The sequence below is a fragment of the Tetrao urogallus genome (assembly GCF_951394365.1).
Source record: "Tetrao urogallus genome assembly, chromosome: 16".
In the NCBI taxonomy this organism is placed as follows: domain Eukaryota; kingdom Metazoa; phylum Chordata; class Aves; order Galliformes; family Phasianidae; genus Tetrao; species Tetrao urogallus.
In genome coordinates this window covers 1,663,612-1,680,344 of record NC_136829.1, presented here as the reverse complement: position 1 = coordinate 1,680,344, position 16,733 = coordinate 1,663,612, and the positions used below count along the sequence as shown (strand labels likewise).

The 16,733-nt window shown below is 42.0% G+C and overlaps 1 protein-coding gene across 1 annotated transcript; it reads left to right on the top strand.

Moving 5' to 3' along the window:
* Nucleotides 1-8,837: 8,837 nt before the first annotated feature.
* ASIP (agouti signaling protein) lies at nt 8,838-16,480 on the top strand (the record flags this gene model as incomplete). Its single annotated transcript, XM_079543314.1, has 3 exons — nt 8,838-9,009; nt 14,795-14,856; nt 16,304-16,480. The coding sequence occupies exons 1-3, from the start codon at nt 8,856-8,858 to the stop codon at nt 16,478-16,480; spliced, it is 393 nt and encodes a 130-aa protein (XP_079399440.1). The 5' UTR covers nt 8,838-8,855.
* Nucleotides 16,481-16,733: the final 253 nt, after the last annotated feature.

Here is a 16,733-nt window from a genome sequence, read left to right as displayed (position 1 = left end):
TGCACTATTTTCTGTAGGTGAACAAGGATTTACCAAAACCCATTTTATAAAAAGGAAACACTGAGCTCTTGCTGCTGCCTGGCCACAGCAGGGAGTGGATTGATGTCCTGCACAGCAGGGCAGCAGGAGGACATGCTCACCTGGCAGCACTTTGGGCAGACCAAGGCAATCCCCAAGCTGCAGGTGCAGATATGTAAACCCTGAGATATGTAACTGCCTTCACTGGCAGTTCTGCCTTCAGGGGTACTTCTGGAAAGACTAAGGGAAAATATGTAGGCAGGAGAAGAAACAGAGCTGATAGCAATAAGTATTAAAAGGGGAACTACAAAAACAGCCCCAGGTATTGCCTAAACATACTCTCAAAAGAAAACAAACAAAGAAAGCAAAACTTTGGAACTAAATTTGCTTTAAATCTGAAAAACAAGTTTGCTTTTCAGCTACAGACATGTTCATTTTTATACATTGCACATGGATTGTTTTTTTTTAAACAAACTGAGGATGTATTTAGACGCGAGCACCATAACTGCATGCTTTGTGTTATTTTAAACACTGCCTGAGAGTATTTCATGGCTTACAGAACAGCTGAGGGTGGCATCTGCAACTTGAAAAGTACATCAAATTAGTGAAAATAATTCTGCAAAGATAATGCCCATGCAAAGAATAGGGCCAGTGGTAGCTAAAGGTTTATCTCCTGGCGATGCATCAGTACTTGTTTTACTACATCTCATTGTACCGAAGAAAATAAGAAAACTCAGAGTATTTTCAGGGTTTCCGTTTATGGCCAGTCACAGATGGACACCATATACACTATTTCCCACAGGAAAAAGCCTTTAACTCCAGTGTTGCACTTAGGGACAAAGGAGATGAATGTGTGCACATGGACACCCACTGTGCTCAATTCCTTCTTTGCCACATGCAGACTGGGTGAGCAGCAAGTCCACAAAAGTAGTTTTGCTGTAATGGTTATTGATAATTAGGCAGAAAATAGCTGTGGTGTGTGCCTGGTACCTCTGGGAAGTGCACACTGGTTTAAGTGCTGCATCACCAGTGAGGATGCTGGAGGGTTGTAGCAGACTGTAGCTGGTCTGTGGCCCAGCCCTGTGTCCACATCAAGAGAAAGCGGTGAGAAACAGTCACTGGAGACACCTGCCAAGAGATAGGGGACCCTATTGGCCAGCCTGACTTGATATCTGCAAAGGTTCATTGTTTGCTGGGGTCTGGGATTTGTGAAGTTGCAGAGCCAGCCCCAGCACTTCCAGGCGAGGCCTTGGCCTCATCAAGAGCAGCTCAAGTTCTCTGTGTTGCAGGGATATATAAAAATTTGAGGTACTTAATGTCTTCCTCAGCTTTTGCTGGTCAGGTCTGCCTTTTGGCCTCCCAGCTGCCTGAGCCTAGAGGCAAATCCTGCAGGAATGCATCAGTGCATCACTACCCACTGCAGAGAAAGATGCAGTCAAAGAGCACTTGGATCAGCTGGACGTCTGAGAGATGAGGCGGGGTACATCCCAGGGCATCAGGCTGCCTGCTGACATCTTTAAAAGGTTGTGGCAACTGGGGGAGGATTCTTTATGCCTAGAAAACAGGAAAGCATCACACTCATCCTCAAAAAGGGTGAGAAGATGATCCAGGCTGATCTCAGTCCCTGGGAAGGCAGTAGAGAAAATGTTCCTTGAATCCAAGTAATTAAGAGCAGCAAGGATGGATACATAAAGGTAAATCATGCCTGACCAAGCTGACTCTCTTCCTTAGTGACTGGAGGTGTGACTGCCTGACGTGTGCATAAACGGAAAGGGCAGCATACTACTGTATACACTGAATTCAAATAGGACTTCTACACAATTTCCCACAGTTTATCAGCAGGCCAAGCCAGTAAAGTAAGGACTGGATGAGCAGACAGTAAGTGACGTGGAAAATCATCTAGAGCATATACTTGAAGGATCATGCTCACTGGTATGAAGTTCAGCTGGTGGCCAGTTACTACTGGAGCCTCTCAAGGGTCAAAACTGAGGCCAGAACTGCATAGCATCTCTATTAATGATTTATTTAATGAGAGAGGGTACACTCTCAGCAGATTTGCTGGTCATATCAGCTTGGAAAGAACAGCTGATAAACTGGGTAGCAAGGGGCAACAGGAACTATTTGGAACAATGAACATTCCTGCTAAATGGAGGCAATAAAATGAATTTTCCCATGGAGTCAATCCAATGAGAGATTTGGAGAACTCCATCCTTAGAGATATTCAGGTCTCAAGTGAAGGAGTTGTCAGTCAATTTAATCTACACTGGCACTGGTTTGAGCAGGAGGTAGGGCCACAGACCTCTGTAAGTCCTTTACAGCTTAAATTACTTTATGACTCACTGGCAAACGACTCATCAAAGTTGACATAAGGAATAGAATTCCATAGCACCACAGAGATTAAAATGCAGGCGATGTAATAAAATAAAGACAAAGGACTGCATAGTTTTCTCCAGTAGCTGAGGAAGAAAGAAAGAAGAGATAATTAAACACTGGAGGGTAATGGGCCATACATACATACCGAACACTAAATTCAGGCTGAAAATCAAAAGGTTTAATTTCTATATAGAAATTAAAGGGGGACATATAGAACAGTTTCCCAGTCAAAGGCATCTACCTAGTTTTGAACCTATGAAGAGGTCAACTTGTGCTGGTAAGTGTATTAGACTCACTTCAAGAAATTCCTGTGTTAGTTTCTCTGGTTTCAAGAGGTAGAGAGCTAAAATCACACCAACTGTCTGCCAGGATAAAAAATAAATTGAAATTGCAAAAAAAATCAAGCCCAAAAGCTTTGGAATCCATTATTTCAAAGATAGCAAGGGGCCCAAACTTGTGTCAGTTTTTCTAAGGTTTGGGGTTTTTTTGTTTTTTTCCTAGCAGATCATCATATATTTCTTCTCAGCCATTTGATTCAGTTTTCTTCTACCTTTCTAACCACAAATTAACCTCTAGAACTCTGTTTTTGTTTCTTTTTTTTCCATTGGTTGGTTGAGTTTATTTGTTTTGTTAAAATTAGTGTTGCTGTTTTCATTTGCTTCAGTTTTGTTAATTTTTGTTTATTTTGGGTTTGTTTGTTTGCCATTTTTTGTTTTGTTCTTTACTGTGGACTTTTTTCTTGTGGAATTTTACCTCTCATTTCTTAACTCACAGAAATCTGCTTTCTTGAAGTCCAGTTTTATTTTGCTATGCTTTCTCTTTTGTTTCTGAAAATGGGACTCTGTCAAACATCTCTACTTACTTGCTCTTAGTGGCACCTCTGTGCTGTGATATAATTTTTCATGGGATCATGAAATATTCTGCTTTTGTAATCTTCTGTTGTTAACCTTCTTGTTTCTTCTTAATTATTAGTTTTACAACACAACTGCTATAGTTAGTTGCTCTGTTCTTTCCCTTATATTCATTGCTGTCTGGAAATTTCACATCTATCCTGTATGCACAGATGGTCACTATAGATCTTGGAGACTTTATCTGGGAAATTCTAAGTTACTAATTTGTAGTTTAATGAGGAAAAAAGCCTTCTTCTAATTATCAGCCTTTAAAATTAGATTCGATTTTGATCTTCATCCAAGCTTTTTCTGTCTTAACATCATCATTCTCAGTGTCAGCAATGACAAACCCACACATTAAGGGCCTATTAAGTCTGGAATTATCATTAATCACACAGTAATTGTAAACTAGAGGTGATCTCCAACTCCATTGTCGTTTTATTGTTGACACTTTGCCTTGTTGTGTGTGAAAGTGTTGAAAGTGTGTCCGAAACTCGGCTGGAACAATGAGCAATCTAGAGGTGATTTTATTCTCTGGAAAATAGAAGCACTTCCACTCCTTAGGAATGCCCAAAAACTTGCTTTCCCAAGCATGTAAAACTTTCTGTTTCTTTTAGTCAGTTTTGGTCACCGGCTGGCTGGGTTTTTGATTTTTTTTTTTTTTTAATATCTTTGTATGGGTTTTCTATATGTGTTTTTTTCATCTTTAGGAATTTCAAAGTCCTTTGAAGTCCTTGAAATGCAGATTTCTCTGTTGGAGTGGGAGATTAAATGGCATTTGTTAAGGCAGTTTCAGACTTCTAATTTCTTGACAGCTTTTCCCAACAGATGTCATTTCGTTCAAGATAAGACATTAAGAATATTTGCCACAGTGTGTTTCCTTTACCATTTCTCTACCTTTACTTTTACTTACACCGTATCTAATTAAGCATTTCTCAGCAGCTGGACACCTAAATAGAATCAAGACCAAACAGAGTCAATGAAAGTGATGAAGATTACAAGGCTTTTAGACAGTGAACTTTCCTGTCAACGCCAGGGAATCCCCTAAACTCAGTCTGGAGCACAGGATATAAAACAACTCGTATCGGTCCTCCTCCAGTTTGACCAGTGCATCACAACTACCACGTTGTACCCAAAGCAAAGTAGAATAGATCAGAACTCTGAGAAAAACATGCAGCCTTATATCTCTGTTCCTGAAGCAATGTTATTAAGCCTTTCTTGGTTTTATGCTGTTTTGCTCAAGTATTTGGCCTTGGCTGCTGCAATTGGAAAGTGTGACACATGATCCCTAAAAGCTCAAAGACCAGAACACAAGAGAGGAATAGAAGTGTGCTGTAATTTTCAGTCTCATTCTTCTACAGTCTCACCTCCAAACACACAAGGGCTAGAAACCGCTCTAAAGTAACAAGAATTCAATATATGTTAAGCACATGGACACACTGCTTGCCCACATTTTCATTAAGCAGCTGTTCCTAAGCTAGAGAAACTTTTCCTATATTTCAATTGCAAAATGATGTGTTACAATTTCTTTTTTTTTTTTTTTTTTTTTTCCTGCTTGGAGCTTTCCAGTGAAAAAGGGAAGCTCATTGGAACGGAAATTTTGTCCTTACCAGAACCTTGGAAATACTAAGAGAGGTAGATTAAGACTTTCACAGCCCATTCTCACAACACTAAATGAAATAGCTCAAACACACTTTGATTCAGGTTTGATCTAAAGAAAGCTCTGTGCCGGTTTATTCAAAATTCTTTCGTAGTTTGAGGACAAATAGCAGGTATTGCTTGCACTTAATTAACTGACGAGTTTTTCGGTGTTGACAGTGCCCTCTGAAGTCTTGAAGGAGTACAACAGTTGCATTCTGTGTAGTCAGTTGCAAGTAAATCTGCTCTTAGTACTGCAGAGCATTCGCAGCAGATGCCTGCCTGCAGCACTGGCGGTTCCCATTTCTCTCAGGTGGATTCGTTCCCTGCCCTCCAACACATCCTCACTGCAGCTCTTCTACTGAAACCTGATGGCTGAGACGGGACAGCGCTGTGTAGTAATAAATGACCAACCAAAACCTCAGGGGGAGCAATGCAGTCATTTTGTTGAACTTTACATTCAATTTTTTCCCTAAATACTTCAAAGATTCTCCATCTTAAAATCTTGAAATTTTTCAAGGATTCTGCTAGTTCTTGTGGTTTGGATTTGGTTTGGCTGGTTGTTTGTTGTTTTTTTTTTTTTTTCTTTGCATTCCCTCATTCCATTCAAAATGGAAAGAGCAGCAGAGCAGAGCACAGGTGAAGATTTTTGAGTTCTGAATGATGTGACACAGTTTTCAGTACTTCATATTCCTTTGTTCACCCATTCTAACATTTTGTTTTTCTAAGCAACAGTTTTCAACAAGCTATTTAGAGTGATCCCAGTTTATTTATGAGTTGGTCTGAGTCTGTCAGACATCACAAGAAAATTTAAATTAGTCCCTTCCAGTGTTTAAGCCAATCAAAGTCTCCAACTGCTCACTCTGCTGTTGGATGAGGATAAATCTCAGAGTAGAGTGGAATCAGTTGTGGCAGGAAACAAGCTCCTCTCAGAAGTGTTGAGTTTACAGAGTGCAACTGAGGAAATCAAATTCTTTCATGAAGACTTAATTCGAACTCACCAGATAAAATGGATTAGAAAAGACGAAAGCTCTTTCGCATCCTACGCCATTTGCTGACTTATATTTGAAAGGAGTGCTAATGGGACTTAACAGTTGGGGTGAGTATCAAATATATTCCTTACACATTCAATAGTATAATCTAAATACAGAAGGAATGGCATAGAAAAGGGCACTGCAATCTCTGACGGCGCTCAATAAATTCATTTGTTTTAAGCTTTTAAATGTTTGCTCTGTTTTTGGTTTTATGTGCACTTCTGTCATTCCCTTGGAAAGCAAAGGGCACTTCACATGTTAACTGTTTACTTACATAATTTGCTGAACTGTGGCTGATGTTTAGTGATTACTTCTCTGCTTGCAAGACTAACTCCATGTAAACTAACCAAAATCACATTAAACATATCATAGTACATTGTAGTCTAATTAAATCAGTAAATGGCAACCCTGCAATAATATATTTTTTAATTGTTAGGAATCTGCTAGGAAAATGAATTCCTTTAAAACAAAGTGTTCGTAGAAAAGCAGGTGTGCAGCTTGCTAAAATTAAGGAAAATAGATTACCTTAAGAAGTCTCTAATGAGTCCCAGAAGGAGAATTAGGAAACTAATGAGCAAAATTGGAAAATAAAAACTCTCTTGTAATGCCAAAAAAAAAAAAAGAAAAAGAAAAAAAGAAAAAAAAAAAGGGAAATACATGCAGGAGTTTTGCAACATGATGGAAAAGAGTATCAAGCCTACCAATGCCTTTGTCTCGTTTTCACTTCTGACTCCACTTTCCACTCACTTTGTCTTTCTGTCAGCTCTGCTTGCATTCATGTAGCAGACTGCTGTTAGATGTAACAGCCAAGCAGGGTTATCTGGTAGATTCTGTGATCAAAATACATGGGCTGCTCTGAAAGTAATGCCTCCTAACTTATGATGTTGGCCCACAGTGTCAGAGGCTGGTATTGGTGGGATGGCAGTAGGGGTTGAACCTTCCCATCAGCATCCTGTTCCATTTTGTCACCATGGCAGCAGAGAGGCAGCCTGACAAAATGGTGTCTGACATGGCAGTGTGAGCGGACCAAAGGTGCATTGAATTCCTTCATGCTGACAAAGCAGCACCCAGTGATACTCATCAACATTTTCTGGAAGTTTATGGAAGTCAAGCAGTGGTGGTGAGCGCAGTGATCTGGTCATTTCAGCAGTGGTGATGGTGGCCTCTGTTGGTGCAGGTTTTGAGGAGCTCAGTGTGCAGGCTGCTGTTCATCACTAACAGAAATGCAGAGCTAATGGTTGTGACTGTGTTGAAAAATACTGCTTTGTAACTGAGAGTTTGCTCTATCGAACAGTGTTATTGTGCTCTTTGTATTTGTTGAAATTTCCATGAGTAAATAGAAGGCATTAATTTCAGAGCAATATACGGATATCGCAGAATCACAAAATGGCCAGGGTTGGAAGGGACCTCAAAGATCATGAATCTCCAACCCCCCTGCAACATGCATGGCCACCAACCTCCACGTTTAATACCAGACCATATCTGTAATCAAATTAAAGACTCCTCCCATTGCCTATCACAAAATTTTCATCAAATCATTTGAAGGATACATCTATCCACAGCCACTACTTTAACACAGCTTGGGTCTCAACTTCCATACAGCTTTGAGCTCTACCAGCTGCATACCATTGGAGATACAGACACAGCAGCACTCAGTTCCCAATAGATCCCTCCTGCCCATCTCTGTATCCCTTCTTTGGACAGTAATTCTTTATGTACTTCTTATGGTGCCCAAAACTCCTCACAATGCTCGAGGTGATGCTGTACGAGCAGAGTGGAAATGCCCTACTTCGAAAGCAGAAGCTCTTCATCTTTTGTCTCCACTAATTAAACTGTCACAGTTTGTCGAACTATTTGGTTTCACTGCTTTTTTTTAATACTGCCAGTAGCTTTTCACTGACAAAAAAGCTACACATAAATCTGAACATTGGCAGAACGTCCACAAGGAACGTTCCATAACTCTGACACATCCTAAAACTACTGCACATGGAAATAATAATTAACTTTGAACTTCAACAGCATTATAAATCTAGAAGAAAATGAAAGCGAAATGGTAATTGGGTTTGTGTGCTCCGTGTTGCTGCACAGAGCCACTCAGAGGTTGTCCAGGGCCAGTGGCTTTCATCCAAGGTACATGGCCAGATTCAACAAAGGGCAGGCTTCTCTTTAAGTATGCTCAAATCCTATAGACATTGCTTATCTGAAAAATTACTAAGTATATACTAAATCCTTTGGCATGCAAGTGCCTTTCAGCCCTGAGGCTTTAATAATTTGTTTGAATTATGGCTATGAACCAATATGCAAGCACAGCAGCCACATCCAGGATATAATAAGATATTTCTTCATGACTTGTTTGTAGACAGAGAAAAGTAATAGGAAACATAATTTGTTTTTATTGCTGTTCTTATTATTATAGATTTTATGGCACAAATCTGTAAACAGAACTTTCTGGGAAAAATACCACCATGTGACGGGGCCAGCCAAAAGTGAATGCAGAAATTTCTCCCTTGGTTGTTCAGTAAACAATACTGTTAAAGTCAGTGGGGAGAACTCTTCACACCTTTTTTTTTTTCCTTTTTTTTTTTTTTTTCCTCAGGGGGAGGGGAGAAGGGGGGGAACTTTTGAGAAAAGGCTCAAAAGAAAAAAAAGATTCTCTAGAGGATTATTTTTGAGAGATATTTTTTGTCCCCCCACTAAGACAACTGCAATCCTAGGTATCCAGGTATCAAGGTCAATGTAGTAGGAACAAATAATTGTCAAAGATCTGTTGATAAAACTGCTCAACATAACAGAATTGCTGAGACTCATCTCCTTCTCTTCTACCACACAGGTACCTCTCTTATGCACACAGGTTTTGACTGTGGTTTGGTTTTCATGAACAGTGGGATTTTTTCTCCCCAGGATGGAAAGTAAGAACCTCTTCCTAAGCCTATTGCTCTGCTACAGTTTGCTCAGAGCTGCCAGTTCTCACCTGGTAATCGAGGAGAAGACAGAATGCAACCTGTCAAAGAACAACAAAATGAACCTCCCAGATCTTCCACCCATCTCCATCGTAGGTTAGTAAAATTTGCCATTCGATGCCAGATTAACAGGACTTGAAAAAACTGCAGCTGTTGATTAATATGGACTATTTAGATAGCTCACCATAACATTGCATTTCACACAGATGCCTTAGTGTTACACAGAACTGCAGTGGCAGTGCAGCCATGGGATTCAAGCATGGCAGTGCGGCAAGCCACAATTTAACGTAAAAAGAGCAACAACAGAAAAGCTGCCTTCAGATTTGCAGTTTGCACTGAGGTTCCTATCATACCGTATGTCCTTCTATATTCAAGAGCAAGGTTATTTCACTGATATGGGCATCAATCTTCCTTTGAAACTCCAGTGCAAATGGAAGAAGTGAATATGAGCAATTTTTTTTTTTTTTATCAACTCATGTAGAAATCTGTTGATTTCTGTGCTGAGATATCAATATAACGTCAGTTTACCTGTGCCAAGTGATCTTTAACCCAGAGAGGAGAGGACTACAAGGGAGCTAGAAGTCATCAATGTGTCCAAGGCAGGACAGGCTATGCCCCTACCATTGCTGACAGGTGCCCATTGGTCCTGTGGTGAACTTTGTCAGACAATGCTTAACATTTTCCTCCACAAATATTTTTTCATAATCTCAATCTTGACGCTTTCAATGCAATTTAAATCAGCTTTCAGTTCTCTCTTGAGAAACTTCTATTGTTCATCTCCCTTCATTCTCCCAGGCTTCTAGGACTTGTTCTCCAATCAAATGAGTTTCTCACCTTTTATTTCCTCTGCCCTTTTACTCAAGGGCAATGCTTCTTTTAGGTGAGCCAGCTGTCCCACACAAGTCTCTCCAATGAAATCCAAATCTCCTTATCCCTGAGTTAATCAAGTTGGTTTAATGACACATTTGTTAAACTCATGCCACACCATTCTGTGTTGCTTCTAATCCTACACTCCCCACACTTCCAATATTTTTTTTTCCTTTACAACTAGAATCAGAATTATAAAATGCATTCCCTTTGGTTAACTTCTGTGTCTCCTTGGAAAAACGTGGACATGCCTTGAGCACAGCGGATAGGTTACCATGCCATATTACAGAATCACAGAATCACAGAATTGTAGGGGTTGGAAGGGACCTCCAGAGCTCATCATGTCCAACCCCCCTGCCAAAGCAGGTTCCCTACAGCAGGTCGCACAGGTCGGCATCCAGGCAGGTCTTGAACATCTCCAGAGAAGGAGACTCCACCACCTCCCTGGGCAGCCTGTTCCAGTGCTCCGTCACCTCACTGTACAGAAGTTCTTGCACACATTGGTGCAGAACTTCCTATGCTGCAGTTTCCGGCCGTTTCCCCTTGTCCTGTCTCCACTCACCACTGAAAACAGTCTGGCCTCGCCATTCTGCCCCCCACACCTCAGATATTTATAGACCTGGATCAGGTCCCCTCTCAGTCTTCTCTTCTCAAGCTGAACAGACCCAGTTCACTCAGCCTTTCCTCATAGGAGAGATGCTCCAGGCCCCTCACCATCTTGGTGGCCCCCCGCTGCACTCTTTCCAAGAGATCCTTGTCTTTTTTGTACTGGGGAGCCCAGAACTGGACGCAGTGCTCCAGATGAGGTCTTACCAGGGCAGAGTAGAGGGGGAGGATCACCTCCCTCGACCTGCTGGCCACGCTCTTTTTAATGCACCCCAGTAAGCCATTGGCCCTCTTGGCCACAAGGGCACACTGCTGGCTCATGGCCAACCTGTCGTCCACCAGGACACCCAGGTCCCTTTCCGCAGAGCTCGCCTCCAGCAGCTCATCCCCCAACCTGTACTGGTGCATGCAATTATTCCTCCCCAGATGCAAGACTCTACACTTGCTTTTGTTAAACCTCATCCGGTTTTTTTTTGCCCAGCTCTCCAGCCTGTCCAGGTCTCGCTGAATGGCAACACAGCCTTCAGGCGTGTCAGCCAATCCTCCCAACTTCTATCATCAGCAAACTTGCTGAGGGTGGACATTATCCCCTCATCAAGGTCACTGATGAAGATGTTGAACAAGACCGGACCCAGCACAGACCCCTGAGGAACACCGCTGGTTACAGGCCTCCAACCGGACTCTGCACCACCAACAATGACCCTCTGCGCTCTGCCAGTCATCCAGTTCTCAACCCACCTCACTGTCCACTCATCTATCCCACACTTCCTCAGCTTTGTTATAAGGATGTCGTGGGGGACAGTATCAAATGCCTTGCTGAAATCAAGGTAGACTACATCCACTGCTCTCCCCCCATCCACCCAGCCAGAGACAACATCGTAGAAGGCTACCAGGTTGGTCAAGCACGACCTCCCCCTTGTGAACCTGTGCTGACTACTCCTGATAACCTCCTCTTCTTCCAGTTGTCTGGAGATGACATCCAGTACAAGCTGTTCCGTCACCTTTCCAGGGACAGAAGTGAGGCTGACTGGCCTATAATTGCCTGGATCTTCCTTCTTGCCTTTTTTGAAGACCGGGGTGACGTTGGCTATCTTCCAGTCTTCAGGCACCTCCCCCGTCCTCCAAGACTTCTCAAAGATGACAGAAAGCAATTCAGCAATCACCTCTGCCAGCTCCCTCAGCACCCGTGGATGAATCCCATCGGGTCCCATGGATTTGTGAACATTGGTGTTGCCTAGGCGCTCCCGGACCACCTCTTCCCTGAAAGAAGGGAGGTCTTCCATTCCCCAGATCCTCTCACTCACCTCCAGGGTCTCAGATTCCCGAGGGGGAGCTTTTTCACTGAAAACAGAAGCAAAGAAGGCATTCAGTATCTCCGCCTTCTCAGCATCCCCCGTTACCAGCACACCCGCGTCACTTAGCAGGGGAGCCACACTCTCCCTAGTCTTCCTTTTACTGTTAATGTACTTGAAAAAACCTTTTTTATTATCCTTTATCCCCTTTGCCAGATTTAATTCCAGGTGGGCTTTAGCCTTCCTTGTCGCATCCCTGCAGACCCTGACAACATTCCTGTATTGTTCCCAAGTAGTCAGACCCTTTTTCCACATTTCATGGGCCTTCTTCTTTCCTTTGAGTTTGTGCACGAGCTCCTTGCTCATCCACACAGGTCTCCTGCCACCCTTTCCCGATTTCTTCCTCACAGGGACGCACCGATCCTGAGCTTGGAAGAAGAGCTGCTTAAATGCCGACCAGCTCTCACAGGCCCCCTTGCCTTCCAACACCCTAGCCCATGAGACAGCTCCAAGTAGGTCCCGGAAGAGATCGAAGTCGGCTCTCCTAAAGTCCAGGATAGCAATCCTACTTTTTGCTTTACTTCTTCCGCTCAGGATCTTCAACTCCACCATCTCGTGGTCACTACAACCCAAGCTGCCCCCGACCTTTACTTCCCTGACAAGCCCTTCTCTATTAGTGAGAATAAGGTCCAGCAGTACCCCTCTCCTCGTCGATTCCTCAACCACCTGCATCAGGAAGTTGTCTTCAACACATTGCAGGAACCGTCTGGACCGCGCATGCCTGGCCACATTGCTTTTCCAGCAAATATCTGGATAATTGAAGTCCCCCATAAGCACCAGCGCCTGGGATCGTGACGCTGCTTCCAATTGTTTGTGGAAGGCCTCATCAACCTCCTCCTCCTGATCAGGGGGCCTGTAGCACACACCCACAACGGTGTCAGCCATACCAGCCCGCCCCTTGATTCTCCACTGCTCTCCACTGCTACACCACTCTCCCCCAGGTGGAGTTCAATACATTCAAGCTGCTCTCTTACATAAAGAGCAACTCCACCACCCCGCCTCGCCGGCCGATCTTTCCTAAAAAGCACACAGCCCTCCATGACAACATTCCAGTCATGCGAGCTGTCCCACCACGTCTCTGTGATCGCAATGAGATCATAGCCATGTCACCGCACGCAGATCTCCAACTCTTCCTGTTTATTTCCCATACTGCGCGCATTAGTGTATATATTATTTTGCCAACAGACACTCAAGACAGGAAAAATCTCCTAATGCTAGCAGGCCTTTTTGCTTTGGATGGCTCTGAAATGCCTCACAAAAAGCTCTCCTCCCTTTCTGCACAGCTTTGTTCTCTGCAAGATCCACATCATCCCACCATGCTGTGGAAAAGCCCAGTTTTGCCACTTTCCCATTTTAGAGCCAGTAGAGAAAAGAAACAATTATCCAAAGTAAGAAAAGAAATTCACAGTAAACTAACGTGGTAAATGTAAGCAAACAGTGTTCATCCTTCTCCTATATGCATGCAAAAACAACGAGCATTTAACACCCAAAATGAAAGAATAACTTCAAAGGTTTGTAAGCAGCTGGTCAGTTAGACAGCAGTTGAAAACACAGTAAATAAAAGATGAGGAATATGAAATCATTGGCAGGTTGGGAGAAGGAGGCGTCATCTAAATACAAAAGGAAGAGGCGACTACAGTGTTCATCTATTTAAAAAATGTATTTTTATGTTTCCCTCTTGTCTGCCCACTGAGCAACATTATCTTCACCAAAATCTCTAGAATAACTATTGCATATTTGTGTTACACCAGTGTTTAAATCTCAGTTTAATTATATCGCTCCATCTTTAACTGAACATTACAATTTTATAAGCAAAGCATTCCAGAACAGTTGCAGACATAGAAAACCCGATTGGCACAGAATGGGATGTCAGTGAGGTATTTCAGCTATCAGCAGAAAATTTCAGGGGGCAGCATAACAAAGCCAACACAACGTGCCAGATGAAACTGGAACCGACCAACCCACACCAGTGGGTGCAAGCCGTGCTCTTCTTGAGTGGCCTGAAATTCCTTATGCCTGAAATACAGTTTTTCCACCCAGTGTCACTTGATGATGGATGTGTAACCATAGCTCTGTAATGATGCTAAAATAACAAATGAAACTGCCAAGCAGTGCATTCTTAATTGCGTAATTCTGCAAATTCTGGTAATTATTAAATGTTCAAAAAGGTTTGGGTAGCAAATTCTGCAACAAGCAAGGAGCCACCATTCATAAGTAGGCGTATGCGAATCTTTTCATGTCAATCAATCATGGATCTTACACTTAATCCAAAGCTCACAATGTACAAAAATATTGTCATAGATGAGAAGGGCAACGTTCATTCCTTAACAGAAATCTCCTGCTGTGTTAGATCCCAAGGCAAGTCTTAATTATGGAGGTAACATCAAACAGTAATTCCTATTAAAGGTGATATAATAATAAAGCTGATATTCCTCAAAGGATAATGTGAGAAATTTCACAATGTTAGTGTTTTGACCTTAAAATAAAAGAAGAAACTTTACAAACTTCCATCACACGAAGTCTGAAATCTCCTCTCTAAAATTTACCAAATTCAAGAATCATCTCCAGCAACACACACAAACATTTAAAAGCTACAGGTGGGTTGATGAAACACCTTTGCCTTAGCATTTCATACAAAGAGATGGTAAGTAAAAAAGGAACAAGAAAGTGAAGAATTCAAGGTGTTTTATGCCAAAACAGCAAAGAGCTTTTTGCTGATGAAACCAGAACAATAATTCCTGTCAAATTTGTGTAGGTAACACCACTTTTACAGAAGAAAATATGGAATTCTCACTGGTTTTTTCCTGTTTGTTTTTTTGGGTTTTTTTTTGTTTGTTTTTTTTTTTTAAATACAATTAATATGCATAAATACTCCAAGAGAATTTACTAACACAGAGCCCTTGGTTTTTTGTTTTTTGGTTTTTGGGTTTTTTTGGACACCTGCAGTAATGATAGCAATGCAGGTTATCTTGCATAAAAATATTATCAAGCATATCTGTTAAATAATATTTGCTGTAAGACTGATTTAATGTTATGTTTTGCTTTTCTTTTTGAAGACTTAACTAAAAGATCCCAGAAAGTCAGCAGAAAAGAGGCAGAGAATAAGAAATCTTCCAAGGTAGGCAGCTGTTCAGAAAATATTGTCAAAATAGAATGGTTTATTATTGCTATACTTCACCCCAGTGCACTTATCTAGAAAGGTTTTGCAGTCATTCCATGACTTAACTTACATAAAGTTTGAAGCTTAATATTGTAAAAACAGATGAAAAACATAAATGATGGGAAAAAAAGCATGATTCTACATTAGTTACAGGTTATTGGGGTTTGGTTTTGTAGTTTCTGTTTCGCTTTATTTTACAATCCTCTTACAGAAAACATAGCTTAGACTTGAGATGCTCGAAGTATTTGCAACACTATTCAGGTATTGGCCAAAAAAAGATGCCATTCCCAATCACAGCACGTGGGCTAAGAGGTACAGACTCACTCTGCTCACTTTTAACTGCATGTGCCAAAACATTGAAGTAGAAGGATCCAAATAATTTGGTGTTTAGTTGAAAACATTACCTAGGAATTTTACCCATCGTTTGGTTCAGATTGGTATTTTCAAGACTCTCTGAGAGAGTAGAAAATAGCATTTTTACTTCATTTTTTGGTTTGACGTGGCAGCTTCTTTGAAGCCAAGCCGGTCATCGCTACAACCAGCAACATTTAGAGTTTCCTTCTTTTCCTTTTTAGTGTTTTGAATGGTCAGCCTTCTCTGAAACACTTCCTAAGCCCCCAGAATGACTCAGGTTGATAAAGGCCACAGGAGCTGCTGCTGTTCCCGCTGCAGCTCTCAGCAGGTCGTTCTCGCAGTCACACTCGAAGTACTCGAGCTTGACGTCTAAAGCACTTACAGACCACATCCATTTTTGCTTTACAAATGAGACTTCTGGTAAACTTACCAATTCTAAAAGATTGCCTGGGGCATCTGTGGAAGGCTCCAGAAGCCTTGCCCAGGTGCCAGGCACGTGCTGACCAGCCCCAGCTTTCCCCTCTTTCCAAATCACAGGGAAGCAGCACCCCTCAGGTAGGCAAGACCTTTTTCAGCTCACTCACCTGTGTCTGCAGTTAAGGATTCCCAGATGCAAATCTGATGCACAGATGATCGCTGAGCTCCAAAAGCAGCTTGACAAACAAGCTGGACATCCAAGAGTAATTCATTACCTTGTTGAACCTGTAATAACGTCCTCCTTAAAGATTCTTGCACTGCTTTCTTTGCTGCTGCTGCATTCTTCCGCATGGTGTATTTTCAAGGTCCATTCAGTCACATTTTTAGGCACTCATAGTAGGGAGTGCCTGTTGCCTCCACTGCACATCCATAGGCAGTGTGCCATTCTGCTCCATAGGTAATCCAGCAGTTCCCATAGCCCAGTCCCACCACATCAACTCCATGCTGCTACTTAATTTGGGTCTTACTGCCATCTCAAGCCAGAAGTTCCCACAGTTCACTTTCTTTGCATCTGTCCCTTATCCTGACCCATAATTGTTCTGCGTTTATATTTATTTTCATGTTTTTGTTCCAGAAAAATGCTGAACTGAAGAAACCTCCAAAACCAAGGCCCACACCTGCTGCTGACTGCGTGCCAAACTTCAAAACCTGCAAACCACACTTGAATTCCTGCTGTAGCTACTGTGCCTTGTGCAAATGCCGAATTTTTCAGACGATCTGCCAGTGTCTACTGTTAAACCCAAAGTGCTAAACCAAATCAGGAATATATTAAGGCTGCTGTCTTTTGTTAGCTTCTTGAGTGTAGATGTCAAACTGCCTAATGCATGTAGCAATTGAAGTAGAGAGCTTTGAAGCTGGTAGGTTGGATTTGTTTCTCTTCAATGGACAATTATTTTCTTCATGGGGTTGATGCTGTCATAAACAAAATGGGTTTTTTAGGAAGCCGACAACCAGGAAGATAGACTTTGAACAGGCATTCTTGGCAAAACTAACTTGCATTTAAG